General features: G+C 41.6%; 2 protein-coding genes across 6 annotated transcripts in view; one reads left to right on the top strand and one right to left on the bottom strand.

Annotated features, from left to right (window-relative positions):
- Window positions 1-9,703, top strand: part of REC114 (REC114 meiotic recombination protein) — an 89,017-nt gene extending 79,314 nt beyond the window's left edge. For both annotated transcript variants that reach the window (XM_045531631.1, XM_045531640.1), the window contains 3 exons: window positions 36-248; window positions 5,693-5,779; window positions 9,539-9,703. In XM_045531631.1, coding sequence (XP_045387587.1) covers window positions 36-248; window positions 5,693-5,779; window positions 9,539-9,703 — 465 coding nt within the window. The remainder of the gene's footprint in view (window positions 1-35; window positions 249-5,692; window positions 5,780-9,538) is intronic.
- A 99-nt stretch (window positions 9,704-9,802) lies between these two features.
- Window positions 9,803-21,527, bottom strand: part of NPTN (neuroplastin) — a 66,757-nt gene continuing 55,032 nt past the window's right edge. For 2 of the 4 annotated variants that reach the window (XM_045531618.1, XM_045531604.1), the window contains exons 5-8: window positions 20,167-20,440; window positions 12,491-12,500; window positions 11,345-11,419; window positions 9,803-10,831 (exon numbers count right to left, since the gene is read on the bottom strand). In XM_045531618.1, the coding sequence (XP_045387574.1) occupies window positions 11,359-11,419; window positions 12,491-12,500; window positions 20,167-20,440 (345 nt within the window). In that variant the 3' untranslated portion in view covers window positions 9,803-10,831; window positions 11,345-11,358. Of the gene's footprint in view, window positions 10,832-11,344; window positions 11,420-12,490; window positions 12,513-20,166; window positions 20,441-21,527 lie in introns of all 4 variants that reach the window. The other 2 variants (XM_045531612.1, XM_045531595.1) reach the window with 1 other exon arrangement.

Raw genomic sequence — 21,527 nt, forward strand, 5'->3', positions numbered from 1 at the left:
GGTTCTCTCAGGATAACTTTTGACTTGTTAAACAGGACAAGAGTCGCATGTTTCGAGTACAGTTTAGTGGAGAGTCAAAGGAGCAGGCGCTGGAACACTGCTGCAGTTGTGTGCAAAACCTGGCCCAGTACGTGACCGTTCAGGTGCCTGATGGAATCATCCAGGAGCTTCGGCCCAGTGCTGGCCCACTACGGGTAAGTGAAAGCCAAGGGCAGGACCCTGCCAAGAGCGTCCCATCACAGCACCAAGTAGGCTGATGTGTTGGCTATGCAAGAAACCTGACGAGGTAATGCACTGTGGGGGCCAAAACCACAATGGGATTTGTCAAGTCCATTGGGTTTGTAGTTTTAAAAGATACCTAATGTTGAGTGACTTCTTAAAATCGAGATTGATATTCACTATAGCTACTTATAATCCTAGAGATTAGGAAGAGAGTCCCAGCTGCATTCCAGGTGTCACCACAGAACAGTGATTCTCCAAGTGTGGTCCATGGACCCCTTCCTGAGATCCTTTCCAGGGAGCCAACAAGGTCGAAATTATTTTCATAATATTTAAAGACATTATTTGCCCTTTTCACTGTGTTGACATCTGTATTGATGGGACAAAAAGTATCATGAGTAAAGCTGCTGTCTCTCAGTACAAATCAAGCAGTGGCACCAAATTATCCTAGTAGTCATTGTGTTCGTCAGTCACTTGCAGTGAAAATAAAATGACCCTGCATTATGCAGTACGATGGCTGTCTCAAAGGAAAGCACCTGTGTGATGTTTGTGTTGTGAGTTGAACTAGCCTCTTTTTTCATGAAACACCATTATTACTCAAAAGAACAATGGATTATGGTCATTCAGATTTGGGTATTTGGCAGACATTTTCTCAAAAATGAATGAAGTGAGCCTATCACTTCAAGAAAACAACTGATAGTATTTATTGATAATGATAAAATTTAACTTTCAAGTGAAAATTACAGTCTTGGAAAACTTCCATCTGCCACATGAGCTTCACACCTTCCTGACCCAGAAGACTTTTCTGAAGGTGCTATTAATGAATGTAATAATTATTTTTTCATAAATTACATGACAAAATGTGTCAATATTTGAAAGATATGTATAGTTCAATGAATCAGTAGTCTCCAAAAGACCCATGCGTGGTGCTGCAGAATCATACATGGATAAAAGAGTTATTCAAAGTGCAAGACAGACTAACGGATTGCAATATAACAGTATAACATGTTCACTGCTATGGTTTCAGATTCTGTATCACAACTAACCTTCAAGCAACTATCACTTGTTTAGTTTTGGTGTCATATTCAGGAATATCCACAACTGTCTGAAAAGGAAAATTTAAAATACTCCTTCCTTTTCCATCTACATATCTATCTGCATGAAGCCAAATTTCCTTCATGTACTTTCTTTCATTTTTGAAACAAGGTCTTACTGTGTTGCCCTGGCTAGAGTGCAATGGCGTGATCATAGTTCACTGCAACCTCAAACTCCTGAACTCTAGCAATCTTTCTGCCTCAGCCTCCTGAGTTGCTGGGTAACTACAGACAGGCACCACCATGCCCAGCTAATTTTTCTATTTTTTTGTAGAAATGGGGGTCTCACTCTTACTCAGGCTGGTCTCGAACTGGCCTCAAGTGATCCTCCCACATCAGCCTCCCAAAGTGCTTGGATTATTGGTGTGAGCCACCATGCCCAGCCTCTTCACGTACCAAAGCAACATATTACAGCAAACTGAATGCAGAGGCAGCTATGAGAGTCCAGCTGTCTTCTATTAAGCTAAAGATATTTGCAAAAATCATTACACGTCATTTTGGAAAATACTAGCATAATGACTTGTTTAATTAATTAATGTCTTAAAATTCTGTGTTAATTTCTAATACAAGTATCAGATAGATGTAACTCAAACAAAAGTTCTTTAAGGGCCTCAATAATTTGTAATAGTGTAAAGGGGTCTTGAGATCAAAAGTCTGAAACCTCCCAGATATAGGTGTTCTAGCATTTCTTTGGTATAGTCCTAAATATTGTTAGAATAAGCACCTACCTGTGCTCTTGGGATAAAATTTGTTTCAAGCTGAGTTTTTATTTTCTAATTTGGGAAATGAGTTTCCAAATCTGGCTTTTCCTTTACCTCATCCTGTTAGTTTCCCTTTACCAAGACAATCCATTTTTGCTGTTTTATCACTAAGTTTTTTGTCATTCATAATTTATCCAAGGTGAACACCAATTTACCTTATTTAGTACAAAGTCTTTTTCTTTTAAGAGGGCACTGCATGATTGCCTCTTGAATGTGTTCGGTTTGCCAAATAGATTTTGGTGTTGTAGAGTTCATTCCCTTCATCTGCCTTTTGTGAAGATGCCTTAATGCTGAAGCTGCTCGTCTCACAAACCCGGGATCTAGTCCCAAACTATGTGCCTCATCAACTCCTGCTTTATTCTGAGAGTCCCCTCCCAACAAATGGGATGGAACAGTTTAAGTTACTTTACTGCTTATGATTCTTTGCCCTTTAAGGGGATTTTTTCATAGGTTTCACTGACCATTAGATTCTGATGACCGTCCAGGAGCCCCAACCCACAGAGTGCAAGATCCCAGTGGGGTCCCTTAGAAGCCCTCAGGTTGAGAAACACCTGGTTAGGCCACAGTTAACAAAATTACAAGGCTGAGGAAAAGTGAAAACTAAAATATGTGAAGACACATCAGGCTAGAACCTCATCAGGCAATTATCTAGATATTAAAAAATGCAAGATAAATTGAAGTTGTAACATGTAGTAACATGCAGGCTGAGAGCTGTGAACTACGCAGCAGATGAAGGCTCCGGCTCTCTGATTTTGAAGGCTGGCTCCAAATGTCTAGGTAGAAATAGCTCAGAAGTGGTTAGGAAACTTCCATGTCTTTTCTTGATTCTATATTTAGAATCTTCTAATCTGTAATTTGGTGTTCTGAGTAGATGAGAGAGCATGATAGTGTGCAAAAAGCACAGGCTTTGGATTCAAATGGATCTAGGTGAGAATCCTGGCTCTATTTCATAGTAGCTGTGTGGTCTCGTGCAAGCCAATGAACCTCATCTGTAAAATTTTGGTGAGATTGAAATGCTGGATAGAAAGCACCTAGTACAATGCCTGCTAATATAATCTAAACAACATTCATCATTACTATTATTGACAGTACCATTACCTGTTCAGATGCACCTTCTCTTGCAAATGAACAAATTAACATCCTGGTCAATTAGCAAGGATCAGAAACTCCAGAGCCAAGAGGGGACATGACAAGATTAAGTGTCTAAAGCTGCAGAGCATTAGACAAGATAAAGCCACTGGATTAATTCCAGTGCAGACATTGTGAAGTGAGGCACTGCCTAGAACATTCTAGTCTTCCTAATGACAAAACATTACCAGGTTTGCCTTTAATTGCCACGGTGGAAATTTGGGACCATGTTCCATTTCTTGGAATCCATCTTAAGAGTTGTAAGGCATGGCCAAGTTCTGGTCATCTTACTGTCCTTTTATATTCAGGTGTGTCATTTTTCTAATACCTATATATTCTTTAGTCTATAATAGTTGTTCCCTTCTTTGCAAATAGAGATAATTCCATGTCTTTCTATTTCAAGTTCTTGAGTCATTTCCTGGCTCATATTTTAGTTTTTACTTTTTTTCAGCCTTGTAATTTTGTTAATTGTGGCCTAACCAGGTGGCTTCAACCTGAGGGCTTCTAAGGCAACCCAGCCCACCCCAGAGAGGAGGCGGATAAGACAGAAAAGAGGATGGCGGTTCTTATGTGAACTCTTTTGTTAGCAGAAAAAGCCCAGAAGAAAGTATCCGGGGGCTTCAGCTGTGCACACAGAACCTTCCATGTCTATGTCGTGCAGGGGTTGACCATCTAATCAATCCTAGAGCCCACTAGCCTCAGGTGCTTCAGTCACATTTGACTTTTTAGTGTTTGTAGCAGATGATTTTGGTTAACACTTTTCTCAGCTTGAAGAACACTGTGGGAGCTGAATTGTTACGCATCCTAAGAAAGCATCAAATATCAGAGCTGGCAGAAACACTAGGCACTAGTCTGACTTTTTAGACGAGATCGGGTGTGTTCGGGTGTGTTCAGGGTGGTATGGCCGTAGACGAGACTGACTTTTTATTTTTACAGATGAGGAGGAAACTGAAGAAACTGAACAGAGAAATGGGGCTTGTCTAAGGGCTCCTGATTATAAAGTCCTTTGACCTTTTTGCTCATTTTGATTTTAAAATTCTTGACTAGTTTTTTGTTGTTATTGTTGTTCTTTCCTTCCTTACTGTTCCTTCCTATCCGCCCTTTTTTGGATGCTTCCAGATCTAGTTTTCTGCTACCTACTGACTGGCAACAGTCAGCTCCTCTACAGGACAGAAGACAGAATGTGGCAACCTTTGCCTTCTGGCAATCAGACACTTCGCTGAGGGGCCCTCCTTTCTCCCTGTATTACAGCCTCAGCTTATACCTAGTGCAGGAACACCACTGCTTGTCTGGAGATTAGCGCTGCAGAAGCCACAGGTATCCAAGCATCGCAGGGCCTGCAGACATGTGGCTAGGAAGGAGCAGAGAGACGGCCCTTCACGTCTCCAGACCTCCTATACCTGGTTCATTGCATTTGCCTGGAAAGCATCCTATGTTCTACCTGATTCTCTCTCCTGAATGGACCCTGGGGCATGCCTGCACTTCCTGCCTAGCACACAGCCCTCCAGCTCACCCTCCTGTGCGCCTGATGCACTCACACACCCCTCCACTCCAGCACTGCCTGAGTCATAGGACGATCACGGTTTTACTTTTTAGGTTCTCACTAGGCTGTGGGTTTGGGAGGGCAGAACCTCCATCTTGTTCTTTGTGGCTCCCATCCTCTATCACCCATGTCTAGTATGTAGTAGGCACAAACAGTTGTTGAAACCAGATATCTAGGAATTTTACTTACAGAGGAACTCATAGAACTTATTCCTTCAGAATGTCTAAAATGAGATTTAAAAAAAACACGAAACCCAGTTTTATTAAAAATAGTTGCCTCAAAATTATAGCACTTTCCCCTGTTTTGCATTCCTAAAAAGAACATATATTACTTAAATAGCAGCTTTTAGAAGGTGACAAATCATGATCATCAGAAGCTGGGCCTGGCCACTGCATGCAGCCGCCACAGCAACGGCACCTGCTTCCATGGCTGCTGCCCTGGCCCCCGGGCTGGGCCTCTGGAAACAGATGCCCCCGCGTCTGACGCGAGACGCACTAACAGCCGGCCAGACGCCGAGCCACACCAGCCACGGGTCAGGAGCCACAGATGTAAACTCTTTACGTACTTCTGCTGTGGTAAACCAAGTAACCTTCCGTTTAAACCAGGACAGACCTATGCTGACAACGATTTTTACCACTTTTACTGATATTTTTTCTTTGAAAAGACTACATACTAGACACGGGGTGATAGAGGATGGGAGCCACAAAGAACAAGATGGAGGTCCTGCCCTCCCAAACCCACAGCCTAGTGAGAACCTAAAAAGTAAAACCGTGATCGTCCTATGACTCAGGCAGTGCTGGAGTGGAGGGGTGCGTGCATCAGGCACACAGAGGAGGGGTGACCTGGAGGGCTACGTGCTAGGCAGGAAGTTTGTTTCCACTTCTTTGGCCTGTGGTATTTATGATTATGTTTAGCTAATCTCCTAACTGCACATCGTTTTATTCTAGTCCCACCAGCACCCAGAGGAACAGGCGCGTGTAACAGCCGGCACAGGCACTCCAGAGGGAAGGACCTCAGTGACACAGTTAGCTCAGGTAGGCCCTACTTCAGTGTTCAGTCTTCTTGTCACAAAAAACAATGATCCCTAAGAATTTGTATCCCTCTGTTCACTTCCTTGTTCTACAATAGAAACCTAAGATATTACTATAAAAAATGATAGAGACAGGCCATTGTCACCTACCCCTGTTGTGAGATTAGACAGCATGGCACATACTCAAGAACTACCCTCCTGAGGAAATAAAAAGAGGAAGAGTGGTTGAATGTTTGAGAGAATTTAATCACCATTTTCCAAAAAAGAATAAATGGAAGACTTTAACTTAACTTTGGAAATGAAATTTGGGAACTATTTTAAGACAAGTATCAAAATAAATCTGGAGTCAGATCTACGATGGTTTCCATAGGGGCAAATTTTCAGTGCTAAGATCTCAGCCCCTTTCCTCTTGCTGCAAAACTTCTTCATTCAAAATCATGGTGGCTTGACGTCCAGTCTGCTGGGAGCTCTGCGAGGACTTTGTCTCCCTCAACTGCATTTCCGGCTGCACTTGGCAGCAGGTATTCACACCAGTAGCTACCTATGCTTTCTGCAGAATTCTGTGTGGAGTTCATCAATATTCAAAAATGGATATTGTTTAATGCATCTATTAAAACTGCTAACAGTGGCACAAAAAAGAAAATATGGATGTTTTCTCCATCTGCCTTACCACTAACTCAAAATAAATGGACAATAATATAAAGAATTCAAGGCCGGGCGCGGTGGCTCACGCCTGTAATCCTAGCTCTGGGAGGCCGAGGCGGGTGGATCGCTCGAGGTCAGGAGTTCGAGACCAGCCTGAGCAAGAGTGAGACCCCGTCTCTACCAAAAAAAATAGAAAGAAATTATCTGGCCAACTAAAAATATATATACAAAAAAAATTAGCCGGGCATGGTGGCTCATGCCTGTAGTCCCAGCTACTCGGGAGGCTGAGGCAGTAGGATCGCTGAAGCCCAGGAGTTTGAGGTTGCTGTGAGCTAGGCTGATGCCACGGCACTCACTCTAGCCCGGGCAACAAAGTGAGACTCTGTCTCAAAAAAAAAAAAAAAAAGAATTCAAGAGGTAAGGCCGGGCACGGTGGTTTACGCCTGTAATCTTAGCACTCTGGGAGGCTGAGGTGGGAGGATTGCTCGAGGTCAGGAGTTCGAGCCCAGCCTGAGCAAGAGCAAGACCCTGTCTCTACTAAAAAATAGAAAGAAATTAACCGGACAACTAAAAATATATAGAAAAAATTAGCCAGGCATGGTGGCACATGCCTATAGTCCCAGCTACTTAGGAGGCTGAGGCAGAAGGATCGCTTAAACCCAGGAGTTTGAGGTTGCTGTAAGCTAGCTGACGCCGTGGCACTCTAGCTGGGGCAACAGAGTGAGACTCTATCTCAAAAAAAAAAAAAAAAAGAGGTAAGAAGAATAAATAAGAATTCATGTTTACTTCTTTTAGTAACTCAGCAACTATGACAGAAAAAATTAAAAAGCCTATTTGTCCAGCAGCAGGGCAGACTTCATAATGCCCATATTTGTATTAGGTTTAGGGGTTAATTGAATCTGAGAGGCTGAGGACACTAGAATTATCAAAAACAAACAAACAAACAAAAACCCACAGAAAAACAAGGCAGAATTTGATGTCCTTATTTAGGAAATACGAGTTGCTATAAAAAGTGTACCTTTGCCGAGTTTATTTACAGTATGGAAGAACCATATACAAATGAGAAAATGCATGAGGCCTGGAGCTCAGATATGTCATGTGTTTGCTCTAACCTTTTGGACAAATCAGTCTATGAATATAAGTTGGTAAAACTTTTCAGAAGGCATCTTAGCAATATACACCAAATTTAATTTTATATTTATAATTCCATTTCAACTACACAAATATGTAAGTATGTTCATCACAATGTTTATAATAACAAAATTGAAAACATAAATGTTCATTTTTTAGGATACTGAGTGGTTAAAGTGTGGTGTAACTATAAATGGGATAAAAATGCAATCAGTAAGAGAGAGATCCTTATCTGTTGACATGGAAAGATATTCACTTTTTTTTTTTTTAAAAAAGGCTACAAAACAGGATGTCTGATTTCACTTTTGTAATAAACACACAGTTAAGTTTGGAAGGATATACACTAACATTAACAATGGCTCCCAGTGGAAACACCTCCACGTTATTTTCATTTTTTTCTTTATACCTTTAGGCAGTCTGAAGAGCCAGTATGTTTTTTTTTTTCTGTTTTGTTTTTTTTTCTTTTTTCAGGAATCCATGTTGGCAAGAAGAGCCAATGTGAATTTACAAAAGTAAATTTCTATGACAGATAGTTCCTAGAGAAATGTCAATTGTACACTTGTACACCAAACCATGCTATCCATAGTAAGGGAATAAAACCACCACCTACCTCACAGAATTAATGTGAAGAGTCAATAAGATGTCTGCACCAAAGCAAGCGGACCACACAGAGCTGCAGCCCGTCATCATCATGTGGGACAGTGGATCCAGTGTTGCCAGATATTCTAAATTATCAAGCACAGTCAGACTTTTATTTGAACTCTCCTAATATTTAAATGTTGGCAACTTATTCAACTGGTTTTAAAACACTGCAGGTTACCAAAGAAAACATACAGATGGCAGATAAGCATGTGAAAAGATGCTCAACGTTATTAGTCATTAGGGGAATGTAAATTAAAACCACAGTGAGCTATCCCTGCATACTTGTTAGAATGTCTAAAATTAAAAACAAAAACTGATGATACCAAGTGCTGGACGGATGAGCAACTAGAACAGAACTCTCATATGCATTGCTGGTGGAATGTAAAGTGGTACAGCCACCGTGGATGACCATTTGGCAGTTCTTACAAAGTTAAATGTACACTTGCCATATGACCCATTCCTAGGTATTCACCCAAGTGAAATGAAAACCTATGTTTATAGCAGCTTTATTCATAATTGCAAAAAGCAGAACCCAAATGTCCTTTAAGTGGAGAATGTCCAAACAATGGAATACTTAGGAATAAAAAGGAATGAACTACTGATATATTCAATGACATGGACTAATCTCAAATACATTATGCTAAGTGAAAGAAGCCAGATTTCAACAGAGTATTATATATTATGATTTAATTTATATGACATAATGGAAAAGGCAAAACTATAAGGAATACAAAATCAGTAGTTCCCAGGGGTTAAGTGTTTGACAACAAGAGCAGAGAATTTTTTGAGAGGTGATGGAAATGGCTCTGTATTTTGATTGTGGTGATAGTTACATGCCTATTTGTCAAATCTCATACATGGCCAAAAAAAAGATGTGTTGGTATGACCTAATTGTGTCCCTTGGGCAGTCAGTTTGTGACCTCTCTTACATTCCAAACCCAGCTTCCACATGGTGGACTGTTCACACCCATTCTACAACTTACGCTGTGGGGAAGATGAACTAAACTAGTGCAGTTCATCTGTTAATAAGTTTCTTGTCAATCCACAGGATGTTATCAGCACAGTATTCTTCAACTAAGAGGATTTCAGTTTTGCAGATCATTTCATCAATACATTTAAAATACTTTCCTTATGGATACAAGTTTATCTCACTTTCTATGCATATTCAGGAAATGTATATACAAAGTTATAAATATAGCAGTAAGCCTGTAAAGTTAATTAACACTCTAATTTTCTAGTGTGTGTTGTCCTAATCTTACCTTAAACCATTGTTTTTCTGCGTTCTACTCAGGGTATTGCTGTCGCCTGTAATCTCTAACAAACTGTTCTTCTGGTATCCCTGCAGTCTATCCTGGCATCGGAGGAGCTGCCCCTTGTCTATGAACAATCTGCATGGGGCGCAGGAGAGTTAGGCCCCTTTCTACGCTTGTGCCTCATGGATCAGAATTTCCCAGCATTTGTGGAAGAGGTAGAAAAGGAACTCAAAAAGCTGACAATGTTGAGAAATTAATGTTCTCTGTACATATGTAACTCAGGAACTTCAAAGTATTGTAAAATTCTTCCTCCTAAAACTAAAAAAAGATATTAGAATAAAGAGCATTATTCCAAACACCTTTTATCAATGTTTTATTTTTAAAAACAGGTGAATCCACTTTTTTTTATACATCATTGCACTTCAACAATTACACAAAACACAAGTACATGCATCTACAGTTATGCACCGCATGAGAACCGTTAGGTTATAAAATCTACCATCAACCATTAAATCAATGTGAAAAAATACAGTGTCAAACCAAAAAGTGTAACTATAGTTGCATAGAATATCACCATGCCATAACATTTCAAGGTCATTGAAAACAAAAGGAAAATTATAAAAGTTTGCCTTGATTGAATGTACAAGAATAAGGTTCAACACATCAGTGCAAAAGGATTTAAGAATTTACACGATTTAACAAAAGAAAAAAATAATCACTTAAAAAGCAATCATGTATATACTGCAATTCATTTTACTCATTCAGTGGACTGTTCCAGCTTCATATTAAAGTCATAGGTTAAGCCCTTAAAATTATAGATTTCAGTTTATATTACTCATCTTTATGTACCAGAACTACACATTTCCTCATCTGACAACATACAATAAGGAATGAATATCAGCAGCTTAAAAATGAAACGAGCATTTACTTTATTTTGGATTTCTCCCATCCCCAAAAATATAAATATATATATATATATTTATATACTGTATATATCTGTAGGTTTTGCTGTACTTTACAAAAATGTATCACTAGATGGCAGCAGTGCATTTTAGAGCTTTGCCAATTTAACAGCTGCATTAAGTAAAAAATGGCGCATGCATGATCTGATCCTCAGAGGACCTTTTCACTTCTATTTAAATATTTTAACAAAGGAAAAAAAAAAGCAACATTCACAGCACATCAAGCCCAAAATAGTTTACACCTTCTACATTGAAGCATTGTTTAAAATATACCTGGCTAGGTCACCCTTACAGGAGAGGCTAAATAAGGCATGCTTTAGACAGTCATCGTGGTGTTGCTCACTTGAAAGGGGAGAGAACCAAAGAGGTCCAAGCAGAAAATTTAGCAGGTCATGTTGCCACCAGTTTCAGGAACCTAAAGATCTGTAAAGAAAGATGTATTTGGAAATTAAAAGGGAATATGCACGGTCACTCAGGACTCTACCACAGTGCCACATAAAATAAAGCTTTGGTTCAAACAGCATGCTCAGGGATGTGGTGTGAAATTCCGATCTCCATGTGCCTAACAGGATGGCGTTCTGGCCCTGCTGCTGCCTGGCCACCATTCTTGTCTTGCCCTCAGAAGCAAGGACTAACAGGGCTCTGGGCATAATCCACCTAAGAAGGTGACAATTTAATTTCTACCTGTTTTTAAAGTTATAAGTAAATAGTAGCTCAAAGTATTTATTTTAAAACATCATGCATATTCTGAAATGGCATTTATATAAATATGTGAAACAACACAGCTGAAAAATGCTTCCAGTCACTAAACTGGGAGGGCGGAAGTTGTTCCATCAGTATCAGCTGCTCTGAAATGAACTAAAAGACCTTACAACAATAACACCAACTACTGAATTTGTAACAAGGTCAACAGAGGCACATTCATTTCATACTTACATTATGAGCAGTACTTAATTTGTGTTTCTCTGGCGCAAGTTTTTATCTTTGTGATTGTTGGTAGAGTTGGTTTTCCTTTGGAGGAAAAATGGCATTACATCAGTTAAACTAAGTAATAACTTTTGAAAGTATAACACATGGAAATACAGGGACTCTTTCACTTACTGCCATCCCTGGTGTAGTAAGAAATCTTACCGCACAATATTAGTGCATAAAAACATTCCTTATGTAAAGTACCTACAGGCTGAGTATCCCTTACACAAAATGCTTGGGACCAGAAGTGTTTCAGAAAACAGATTTTTTGGATTTTGGAATATTTGCATTATAGTTACAGTTCAGCATTTCTAATCCAAAAATCCAAAATCCAAAATGCTTCAATGAGCATTTCCTTTGAGCATCATGTTGGCACTTTAAAAAATTTTGGATTTTAGAGCATTTTTGGATTACAGATTTTCATATTAGGTATAACTCAACCTGTATATACCTTCAATTAATCCTCCTTTTGACTCCCAAAGCAGACAACATACATGTAACTTTCCTTTTGATTTCTAAACTACAATCCAATTATTATAAAGGTGAGAGTGAGTGGATTTTTCTCCACTAAACACCACTGTCTCTTCTGAACTGATAAAAGATAATCATAAACTGGCAGTGCTGTGCCCTCTGACACTTAAATAATTTGGTCGCTGTTTACCTGCCTCTCACTCCTTAGTCCCCAGCTCTAGGAGATTATGCCAATCTTGGACTGATTCCATACTTGGAGTTCCATCTCCCCTGGATACCAGCTTATCCAAGAGAGATTTATCTATATAAGTCCATCTTGAAATTAACAAAACCTGAAGCCTCAGACATACTGGTCATTTGCCCTGAATTATCAGGTTAAGCATATGTAATGTGCAAAAATAAAAACAAATTTGTTTTGCATGCTGTTCTAATTTGTATGGCTACTAAAAACAAGACTGTGCAGCCTGTCCTGGGAATCAAATGGTCTTTAGTCAAATCCATGCCAGATTAAGAAGTCTACACTTCAACCTTCATTTCCACTGTCTTCCAGAACTATAATCTTAGCTACTCCATTTGATTAAACTGCAAATACAACACAATTTAGTCAGAAACTGTTGAATCGATGTCCAGTAAAGTACTTACATTGGCCCAGCTGGTTCATCATCTACATGGGTGTTCAGTTTTTTAATAATCCATGAGAGATAAGAGAGGAAAGGAGAAAATTATTAGACTCTGTATAAGGATTAATAGGACAGCAAACTGCAAGTGGCAAACATGGCTATTCATAGCATTTATTAAAGGCCATTCCATCTGGAGGTGCAAAACACTCATGGAGTTATTATTTCTAGATTCAAGTTTTAATGGCAGGTATGTTGTTTCAATGGTTTTAGTTAACACTTTGAATGCTTGTCATGAAAAACTGCAACTGTAGCGGACAGATAGGCTGCAATATCATTATACTCATCTTGTCCCCAAGTTCCAGTGGTTCACTCTTAGATAGATGAGAAGACAAACCAACATTTCAGTTGTAAAATCCTGCTGTTTGTTTTCTTGTGGTGAATGCATGCAGTTTTGGCTCAACCCTGCAATGTAAATGGATGTGTACATTCTGTATGTTTAGCTACACATCCTCACTTCCCCAAAGGGCACTCTGTTTTCCTTGCTATTTTTTAATCTTTAGGAGAGTCTTTAGTCTGGAGAATGAGACTGAGGAAGAGGCAGCCGCAATCGTTCAACCTGATACTGGGTCAGCCATGCTGGGCTATGCCAGCAACAAGCATCTGCATACCAGAGGATGTTCTATGACACACCAAGGAAAGCTGAATAGTGGTGACATCCCTCTAGAAAAGACTTAAGATACAAAGGACAGGCTCACTCTTGCACCCTGGCCAAAACGAGAACCCAAACCCAGGTGAGCCATGAGATATCTTTTTTTTTTTTTTAATCAAAAAGCTTATATTATCTGAGTTTAGAAGCCTTCTTAAGTTGATACTTTATGATTCTGATTAGTAAGTTTTTCTTTCCTATTTCAACTAAGGGCAACTTAGTCCCCTTAAAGCAGATATATACATATATAGAATTTTTTTTTAAGACCCACAAAGGGGAGGGAACAAGTAAGTGCTCTTAGTTTTTATTACACAAAACTCAGGTGGACTACATGATTCAGACAGTTTGATTTCACTGAAGGCTTCTAGAAAAACTCTCAGCAGGATTCCACAAGGGGGCTTGGTGCACATGAAGCAGTTATGGAGATTACAGTCTCAGTGTAGGCATCTGCAGGAGCACACGTCGGGAGTAATGTCTGTCAGAGGGAGACATTGCTCCACCTGTTCCTTTGAGGCAACGGAGAGGCAAAGCCACCGCCAGCACACACAGTGACTGGAGCAAAAAAGGATTTCAAAAAAAAAAAGAACTAACCACAAACCAATGACTCATCAGCCAAAACAATAGGCTAGCGACACACCAGTGTCCACAGGAGTCCACTACTAACAACAGTACACTATCAAACAGGTACAGAGAACAAACTGAGACTGAAGGACACCCAGGACGTCTGTGTGCTGTGTATGCAGTGGAGAGATACAGAGACATACCAGGTACTAAGACACACAAGCCCAGCCTAAATCCTCCCCTCACAACATCCTAATGCTCCGCATCTCGGCCAAGCCAGCTCAGCTACATGCTAGGAACTAAGCACTTTGGGGATTTAAAGAAAAAGACACAGGAGCAAACTTAGAATATATTTAGTGCTCTGGCTGTGCACCCAAAAATACAAAATTCTAATGCAAGATAGCTGAATCAAGAATAACACCGATCTACTCCCAACATTAAAACAAAAAGCAGGGGAGGGAGAATTGCAATAGCCAGGCTAATCTTTTCAAAGCATGACACTGTAGGCACCAACCCAAGCACCTCGCACCACAGGCTTTTTTCCTTTTGGAGTGGGGGTACTCCCTGGTGTCTGATTAGTAACATCACTTTCCAGCCCGACAAGCTGGTAACATGCAAAGGGCTGCATGGAGGTGTTTTAGCGACAGTGCCTCTGGCGTAGCTGCCATGCCTGCGAGTGGGAACAGCGGAGTCTCACGCTGGGGGCCAAATCCCAGGAGCCCCCCTTCCTCTCTCTCCCCAGATCCACTTTCACATTGACAAAGAACAAAGGAAAGAGCCTCATGTCTCCCCCCACTCTCCTGGACTGAATCACTGTCTACAGCACCACTCTCCCTTACAGGTCAGACAAAAAACAACTTGACCCCTAACAGGGAAGTAAGGAGAGGAGGAAAGAACAGAACTACAGAAAAAAGGTACGAAAATCAAAGTAAATGAGGATTAAACAGCAAACTGAAATCCAAATTAGTTGTGAAAGTGAATGAAGTAAACTTGAAGAAAAGTGTTAACATTATGAACTGTGCATCATATAGACTGAAGCGGAGATTAAACAAACTCCAAAAGCATGCATATCGCTCACTTACCACCATGTTTTAAGGGTTTGATGCAATTGAGGGGGGAAAAAAAAGAAGTCATAGTAACCGACAAATATCAACATACCCCCAAACCCTCAAGCCAAAAGATAGCCAGCTTAAACAACGACTGTTCTCTCCACCTCGGTATTACAGCCACTGGCTAGATGAGAGGAATAGGACTGGGGAGAGAATGGAAACAAGATGCTTCTGGAATCTACCTTATGAGAGTGAAGTTTCTGGTGGAGCTGTTGCACACACAGATTTAGCTGCATGTTCCGTCTTCCCAACCATATGCCCTACAGCCCTCGCTCTATCTATATCCACCTCATCATCTAGAAGGGGTGCTCTGTGATGTCTAGTAAATAACAGATTGCCTAATGCAAGTTTCACCTCCAAAAAGACGGCTTTAAAGTCAAAATAACAGAGGTGACTCTCTGGTCAAAGCTCCTCTGTCACTGTGTTCATCTCACTGAGGATGGGGTTTTATGGTTTCTAAATCCACTTAAATTTTGCCTAATCTCCGCAGATTAGCATTAAACCCAAGAGTGATTTATGATTACTTCCAATTTCTTCCCTTGTTTTTGGTCCTATTGCATTTTCCCCATAAGGTAACTTGTTACTGACTCAGATGACCCCTAGTTAACAGACACTGAATGTGTGTTTCTGATGTCATTTTAAAAGTCATATTTCATTTTCCATATCCCTGGCCTGCTGTAAGGGGTTTATGTGCTATCAAATGTTCTGACAAACTAATAGGTTTTGGAACATTAGTACAGCTCTTAGTTCTAAAGTATCTAAGAGCTTGAATATATCAGAGCTACTAAAAATGGCTCTCAAAACCCTCAAACAGGCCGGGCGCGGTGGCTCACGCCTGTAATCCTAGCACTCTGGGAGGCCGAGGCAGGTGGATTGCTCGAGGTCAGGAGTTCGAGACCAGCCTCAGCAAGAGCGAGACCCCCATCTCTACTAAAAATAGAAAGAAATTATCTGGCCAAATAAAATATATATATAGAAAAAACTAGCCGGGCATGGTGGCGCATGCCTGTAGTCCCAGCTACTGGGGAGGCTGAGGCAGTAGGATCACTTAAGCCCAGGAGTTTGAGGTTGCTGTGAGCTAGGCTGACACCATGGCACTCACTCTAGCCCGGGCAACACAGCGAGACTCTGTCTCAAAAAAAAAAAAAAAAAACAACAAAACCCTCAAATATTTTCTGCACCAGTAGCTTAAAGAGTCCCTTTGACTTACTTATAGAAATTATCCCAATATGAAAATAAGTGCTTTTTGATGCCAGTACTTCTTTTCTTCAATCAGCCATTGTTTTAATTTGATGTCTGTGAGATCAATAAAAATGCCCCGTAGAACTGAAGGCCCCAGCAACTAAGCAGGTTCATGTCCCATCTCCCTGCAGCTCTCAGAGGATAGTCGGCAGGGAACCAACACAGAAGGTGTATCCCAGCAGGTGCCAACTGTAACATGGATGGAAGACTAGAGGATGCTAGCTTGACCTAGTCTTTTTAGAGAATTATTAAACATTTTCAGGGAATGCAGTCAAATGGTGAATAAAGTGAAAAACAAAGCTTTTATTTGGCTCCATGATTCACTTGTTCCTGAAAACACTGAAAGTAAAAGGCGATATATAGATCATTCACCTACACAACAACCTACTGGGCACTGATCCTCAAAGAGACATAACAGGGGATTAAAGAAACGTAGGTGTGAGATTTCATTTACAAAATGGCCTGAGTATATATATTCCAGTAGATAAACAGTAGATAAAAAGACATGGGGCTTTTTTAAAGGAAGCAGTTAAACCTCAACTCTAAGTGTTTTCAGTGAGAACTCTAAAGTGATATTTGCTTTTCTAGTGAAACACACTCAAACTAAATACTACATAAATTCAAATTTGTATGTTTTTATATTTTTACATTGTTCGCCTTATTGCTTTTCTAGTAAGGGCATGACTTACCAGGAACTCCCAAACTACCCCAAATACAAATACTACGAGTTTGTATAAACAGTTCAGTGAGTCTGAAATGAACCGTAGGTATATCTTGACAATAAAGTACCTACTTGGCATAGAAAAAGCATGTCAGGCCCATAAAAAAGGTTCCCATTTTCAAAATGGCATAAATAAGCCAACACAGAGCCACAGATGATTATCTGATAGGTAAAAATTTATCACCCCTAAAACTCCCAAGTTTGTATCAAATATAATTCACTTATTTGAAAAAGCAGAGTATGCATGTATCTATAAGCAAATGTGGGGGGAATAAATGGGAAGAAAGCATATAGGTGAGTTTATCCTTGCTGTGAACTGCATAGGAGTTGAGGGGAGAGTGGCTAAAGAAGAAAAAGCCACAGAATAAAGAAAACTCACAGAAGAACAATTGACCTCTTTTGTTGTTAACAATTACTTCCAGGAGAGGTGAGGAAAAAGGGGCAGGATGTGGGAGCAGGGAGGAGTCTGGGAGAAAGGTGGAGAGACCAAGGAGAAAAGCATGGAATGGGGATGCTGGAGCAAGGGCAGGGGATGGAGGTGGAGAATGGAGCCTGGCCCACACTGGCTGTCAGGAAGGGAAGGAGAGAAGGCAAACACTGCAATCATTCCAGCACCCCACACTTTTCACCCCAATTCAGCAACCAAGAAGTAAAAGCTGCTTGCATTACAGTATTCTCCCAAGAGACTAGAGCAAGGAGGTTTTACTTTGCACTTACCCTGCAGTCATCTCTTATGTGGGATTCATTCACTGTCTACATAGTAACTTAGCTTAAAAGAAGTATTTTCCCTCCAGGAAGCTGTTCAAAACATTTGCTGGCCACAGATGTCTCCTATAAAAACTGGTCCCCGATTTGAGTTCAATAAGCAAGAAACTCTTAAAAAGATAGCTGCTTCCCTAGGCAGGTGTCTGCACTTTTCCAACAAAACAATACTAACCATTTCTCAAATCTAACCAGAAGGCCTGCCACATACACTGCAATAGCAACCTCGTAAATGTAATGGCTTCTTAGGATAAAGACTGGACTTCTGACGGGGACATCCTAGGCCAACGTGTCACTCTGTCATGAAAGTGGCAGCCAGCCTGTCTTAAAATTCAAAAATCAGGTTCTGAAGCCCATCTTTGCCTTCTCTTACCTGACTTTTTGCCTCTCAACCTTTCCAAAGGGTGGGTTGAGGAAGGTGTTATGTGGCAAAGCAAAAGCATTCTGAGGGGATGGGAAGGCCCCTTTTAGGAATGAGGCATAACTGCTCCCAAAGAGCCAGAGTAGAAAACACACGAAAGGCAGGCAACTCTCTCCCTTTACTCTCAGGTCTCAATACAGGTGTACTCTGCCTTGGGAGTCCTGGTAAGTAGCAGGAAAGAAAAATCTGGAGAAAAAAGCATTAGGGATACATGATAATCCCAAGAAAGCAAGTTCACTTCACAGAGTAGGAAAGCAAAACTCCTGGGGATACTGCCATGTTGCAGGGAACTAGACCACTCTTACAAAGGCCCATCTGCTTCCAGAAGACGCCCATCACGCTCCTCCATCCACTTCACTGCTCAATGTACATTTGGAGGGGAGCTCACCAGGCCTTCCCAAAGGCATCAACAGTGTCAACAAAAAATCTCTCCAACCTCACTCACCCTAATACTCACTCTACGTACTGCGGACAAAGAGATTTAGGAGCTGCTGAGAAGAAAGGGGAAAAAAAAGGACAGGGCTATTGCTCTCAAACATGTCCTTCCAGAGAGTCTAAAGCCACTGACATGCCTTTGGGGCTACACTCTTTCTGGGGGAGCACCAGACCTCACTTAGTATCCTCCACTGACAGACATGGTGGGGTGCCACAGTCCAACTGTTCAGCCATATGGACAGTCAACTCTGTGGGGAAGAATACAGCACCACAAGTGCACAAGCACAGGTCCCAGATCAGCCAAACTACAGCTGGCAACCTCTCCATCACCCCAGGCCTACAGCCGGCAACCCCACCATCACCCCAGGCCTACAGCCGGCAACCCCACCATCACCCCAGGCCTACAGCTGGTAACCCCGTCATCACCCCAGGTCTACAGCCGGCAACCCCACCATCACCCTAGGTCTATAACTCACAACCCCACCATCAATCCAAGTCTACAGCTCGCAACCCCACCATCATCCCAGGTCTACAGCCGGCAACCCCACCATCACTCTAGGTCTATAGCCAGCAACTCCATCACCACCCCAGGTCTACAGCTGGCAACCCCACCATCACCCCAGGTTATAGCTGGCAACCCCACCATCAATCCAGGTCTATAGCTCACAACCCCACCATCACCCCAGGTCAGCTTCCACTGAGCTTAGGGGCATACTATGTGTGGGGCACACCATTCTAGTCTAGCCAGTGACAGACAAGTGGTGGTAATGGTTGGTGGCCAATTAATTTCCTTTTGCTGGTCATGTTAAAGGGCTGGAGGATGGGGATGGAGGGCTCATTAGGCATCTGAAATACTACTGATACAAGTCTCCATCAGTAGCTTCTCCCTGCCTATAATCACAGTTGAAAATGAAAATCCATGATCAAAAATTACAAAAATTTCCCAGGACTTTTCTGACTCTAGTCATATCCAGTAATGAAAGATTTCAGCTCTTACTTCTTTCTAATGCTTAATAATTTGCTGTGGTTCTGCTGTTACTGTCCACTCCCTTCTCTGACCCTAAGCCAGCTTGAGGGTACTGCCTTGGGGCATGGACTCCAGGTGTTACCGCCTAGCTTTCTCCATCTTAACCTGGGTCAGTGGATACATCAGACATGCTCCACCATTTGTATCTGTGAAATACAGAAAAGTCAACCAGCAGAGAGCCTTGAAGACCTATCAAACAGCCAACCAAAGGAACCAAAGGCTGGCTTGTTCCAATCAATGGCTTTGCTGAGAACAGTATGACTGGGCTGGGGCAGTTACCTATGGGGGCCACACCAGGCAACCACATGACAACCAATTAGATACCTTAAATCTGCCTGAAAGGCCAGGTGACCTGCGATCTTGGGGTGGCCTCTAGGCTTGACTTGGGTTTTCCTCAAGCTCAATCTGCCTGATGATCTGTACTGAAGGAGGACAGAGCTGAACAAAGAGACTGACAGCTGCCCATTCACTACATGGGGCCTGAGAGGCAGACAGGACTGGGGTTTGGAGAACCCCAGGGAGAGAGGGCTAGTTACATCTCTAGGTGGCTAAAGCAAAAAACCTTAGGGGTAGAGAGTTAGGAATTGGTATAAGAATTTTTCTTCCTTCCTTTTGGGACTGAATCCCAACATCTTTATAGGCCTCTTTGGGTACTTGGATACTACCCCAAGGAAACAATCCCAACATTAAACAATTTTGTAGGGATGGTCTTACCATCAGGAACCTCATCTGGCCTCTTCCTCTTCTCATACACAACAATGATCACCACAAGGATGATAATTTCAGCCAGAATTCCCAAGAAAGGCCAGAGTGGGGCCAGGTGGCTCCGTACCCTGAGGATGGTGACAACGGAGACGGAGCCAATAGAGTTGGTAGCATTACATTCATACTCGCCAGGGTCTTCTGTGATCTGAAGGTTCATAATGCTCAACTCGGTGTAATTTTCCTTGTTGATGATGAAGAAGCGGCCAGAAGTATTGACAAGCTCCTGTAGAAAAAGTGAGAACACACAAAGGTCAGAGTAGATGGGCCAGTGTCCAAGAGAGGATGCCGATGCTCTCCATTCTTATCAGGGCACTGGCTGGAATGAAAGAGCAGTGTCAGGTACCATCTTTGTCCAAGGAACTCTGAGTACTTCATTAATGACTTCCCTTTAACAGCAACAACAAATCAACAAACTTCTCACAGAGCCAGGGTACAAGCCTCCCCTACTCTTGGTCCTCTGGACTTCTCTAACCTCCACGCAGTGAGTAGAGATCCTACCACCTCCAGATCCAAAAAAAGATCAACAATCTAGTAAAACACTGCTTCAAACACCAGATAAGAAACAGTAGCAGGAAGAGGATAAGGGAAGCAGGGCTGTGACCCCCACTGTCAGACCTGTCCGATGATTTCAGAGTCAGCACATATACTTCGTCGCACTTGGTATGTTCTGAAAAGTTTCCTTAAACTTCCTCCACAGCAATGCTAAGGACTCCCTCCTAGTCAGAGCGGGGGACATTCATAACTTCCCTTTCCTTCAGGACTACAGGATTAGAGGAAAGGTTATTCAATCAATCAACAAATACTAATGTACACTGCATGTGTTATATCCTACTAAGGGGAAGGTGATATAGACAGGGAGAAGTATGACATAAAAATGAATAAGGAACTTAGCCTCAAGAGGGAACTGATAGCCAAAGGGATGACTGGTTACAAGAATGTGTTACAAAGCCCCAAAGGAGTCTGTATGGAGTGCGAGGGCGCACAGGTTGAGTGGCCACTGCCAGAAAGAGTCAGAGAAAGATTCTCAGAAGAGCTAACATTTGCACTAGATGGTGGAGAAGGAGAGTTGATCAAGCAGAGAGAAGTACTCCAGGCAGAGATCTGTATTTGTGCAAAGGCAGAGGTGTGAGAGTGCAAAAGCTGGGGTTTCAGTGCACCTGGGATGGCTTGCAGCACACTCAGTTCAGGGGATCCTAGCAGGGAAAAAATGGACTTGTGTGTCTTTACCCTGCAACAATTAACACATAACCAGAAGTCGCAGAGAAAAAGGGGGAAGATTATCCCCAAAATGATTCCAGGTATAGCAGCAG

Source organism: Lemur catta, chromosome 1 (assembly GCF_020740605.2).
Source record: "Lemur catta isolate mLemCat1 chromosome 1, mLemCat1.pri, whole genome shotgun sequence".
Lineage (NCBI taxonomy): Eukaryota > Metazoa > Chordata > Mammalia > Primates > Lemuridae > Lemur > Lemur catta.